Genomic DNA, 1,861 nt, shown 5'->3' with positions numbered 1-1,861 from the left:
ACCTGGGTAGCGGCCTCGCTGCTCTTCTCCGGCTCGTGTAACCTGAAAGGGGGAACAAAACTAGTCAGATCGGCCGAGTGCCCTGTTGCCTCTTCCCTAGCGATGGAGCAGCCGGGGGGTTCGGATGCAGAACAAGGTCCCTGCAGCAGCCCCGAGCAGGATGAGCCCTCACCAAGCGAGCGTTGGCTCACGTGCTGGTCCAGCTACACCTCTGCAGGCTGGCCCAGCTCCCACCCGCTCGTCCAGCCTCACCAAAAGCCAAGTGTTCGGGTGCAAGATCACCGCGGGGGCAGAACCACAACCGGGGAGGTCGGCAGAGCCTGGGCTCCTGCCTTCCCTTTCACAACAAGCTTTTGGGGATCCAGCTCCGTCCCGATCCCAAGCCACCCCGTTTGCAGGCTGGAAGTGTCCAGCTCAGAGCGCCTGTGGGTTACTCAGGGACTGGAGGAGATGGACACTTACCTAGCAGATGGTGAGCTTTTACCTGCCAGAAGAGAAATAGTTTAGGAAAGAAAGAGTTCAGGAAACAACGTCACCCCCCGCGCTTCGCCGGGCACGAGCCCGCATGCAGAGACGGCTGCGAGAGCAGACGCGCGTCTCTTCCCAGAGGCAAGCGCCTGCAGTTTTCTGCAGTTTCACTTCATTTACCGCAGGACTGTTCCTGGCAGAGGGCAGGAGGGTGCCAGGCATTTTAGGTACGAGGAACAACAAGCACATTTGACTCTGCTCCCGACAGGCACTGGCGTGCAGCGGCAACCAGGCAGAGCTTTCCCAGGCAAACCACCCAGGCAGCCCTGCTCCGTCCGCCCCGCTGGGCGGGAGCTGCAGCAGCACAGCGTGAATCTGGCATCCAAGCACTGATGCTCGAGAGGGAGAAGGGCGTCAGGAGCAGCTGCTCCCCGGCCGTGCACTCGGTTTCCTTACCCTTGCTCTGCTTTGCCCGGATGAGGTAAAGAATTGCAGCCACCAGCAGTGCCAGCACAGTGCAGACCACTCCCACCACGATATAGATGAGGAGCGAATTGCCTGAACATGAATAAAAAAGGTCACCACGGGCCTGAAAACGCTGGTACCAAGTCCCTGCAGCCTTACAGCTGGGACTGGCCTGGTGACACCTGAAGCACCGAGGACGACAGCTCAGTACCTGCCAGCATCACACCCCCCAGCCCCCAATATGGAGATTTTCTGTCCTTGAAACAGATTCTGGTGGGACTTGGAGCTTTCTCAGGGGGGTGACATCTTACAGCCTCCACAGCAGGGTCCACACCCCAGCAGCTCTCACGCACCGTTATCTGCCTGGGACGAGTCACTCAGTCCCCCCCCGGCCGGGGCAGCGACCCACAGGGTGGCCGTCCTGCTGACGGGGTCCTGGGCATCGTGCACCACTCGGCAGGCGAACACGGACCCGTTCTTCTCCTCCGTCGCTTGAACCTCCACCAGACTCCTCAGCTTGAACAAGCCCTGGGGGGTCTCCACCGGCCGGGAGTTGTTCTCCACCTTTATCTCCATCCCATTCTCCAGCCAAGTGACAGCCACGTCTCTCGGGTAAAAGCCCTCCACGTGGCAGGTGAAGTTCATGGTCTTGTTCACCTCGATGGGGCTCGGCAGGCCAGCGACCACACGGACACTGGGGGAAACTGGGAAGAGAAGCAGCTCCTGGTGCCTGGCGTCCCCCGGCTCTGCTGCCCGCAGGGTGCCCTGTCCCCGCCCTGGGACCCCCAGCCCCACAGGAGCTGGTCGCCCCGAACGCCAGTCCGCCCCCAGCCCTCACCTCGCAGGGCTTTGCTGAGCCGGTACGTCCCCCTCAGCGGGGCCGTCAGCGTGGGGTGCTGCACCTCGCAGGCGAGCTGCGAGCGGACGT

The 1,861-nt window shown here is 62.0% G+C and overlaps 1 protein-coding gene across 1 annotated transcript; it reads right to left on the bottom strand.

The window, feature by feature from the left end:
- Window positions 1-2: 2 nt before the first annotated feature.
- Window positions 3-1,858, bottom strand: LOC104623468 (tyrosine-protein phosphatase non-receptor type substrate 1-like; the record flags this gene model as incomplete). The annotated part of the gene is made up of 5 exons (XM_010290564.1): window positions 3-42; window positions 463-484; window positions 925-1,026; window positions 1,287-1,637; window positions 1,772-1,858. Coding segments are annotated over 5 exons (602 nt in total), but the record flags the coding sequence as incomplete, so codon positions are not given.
- Window positions 1,859-1,861: the final 3 nt, after the last annotated feature.

The sequence above is a fragment of the Phaethon lepturus genome, unplaced genomic scaffold (assembly GCF_000687285.1).
Source record: "Phaethon lepturus isolate BGI_N335 unplaced genomic scaffold, ASM68728v1 scaffold39267, whole genome shotgun sequence".
NCBI lineage: Eukaryota > Metazoa > Chordata > Aves > Phaethontiformes > Phaethontidae > Phaethon > Phaethon lepturus.
This window is presented reverse-complemented; position numbering and strand designations above follow the sequence as displayed.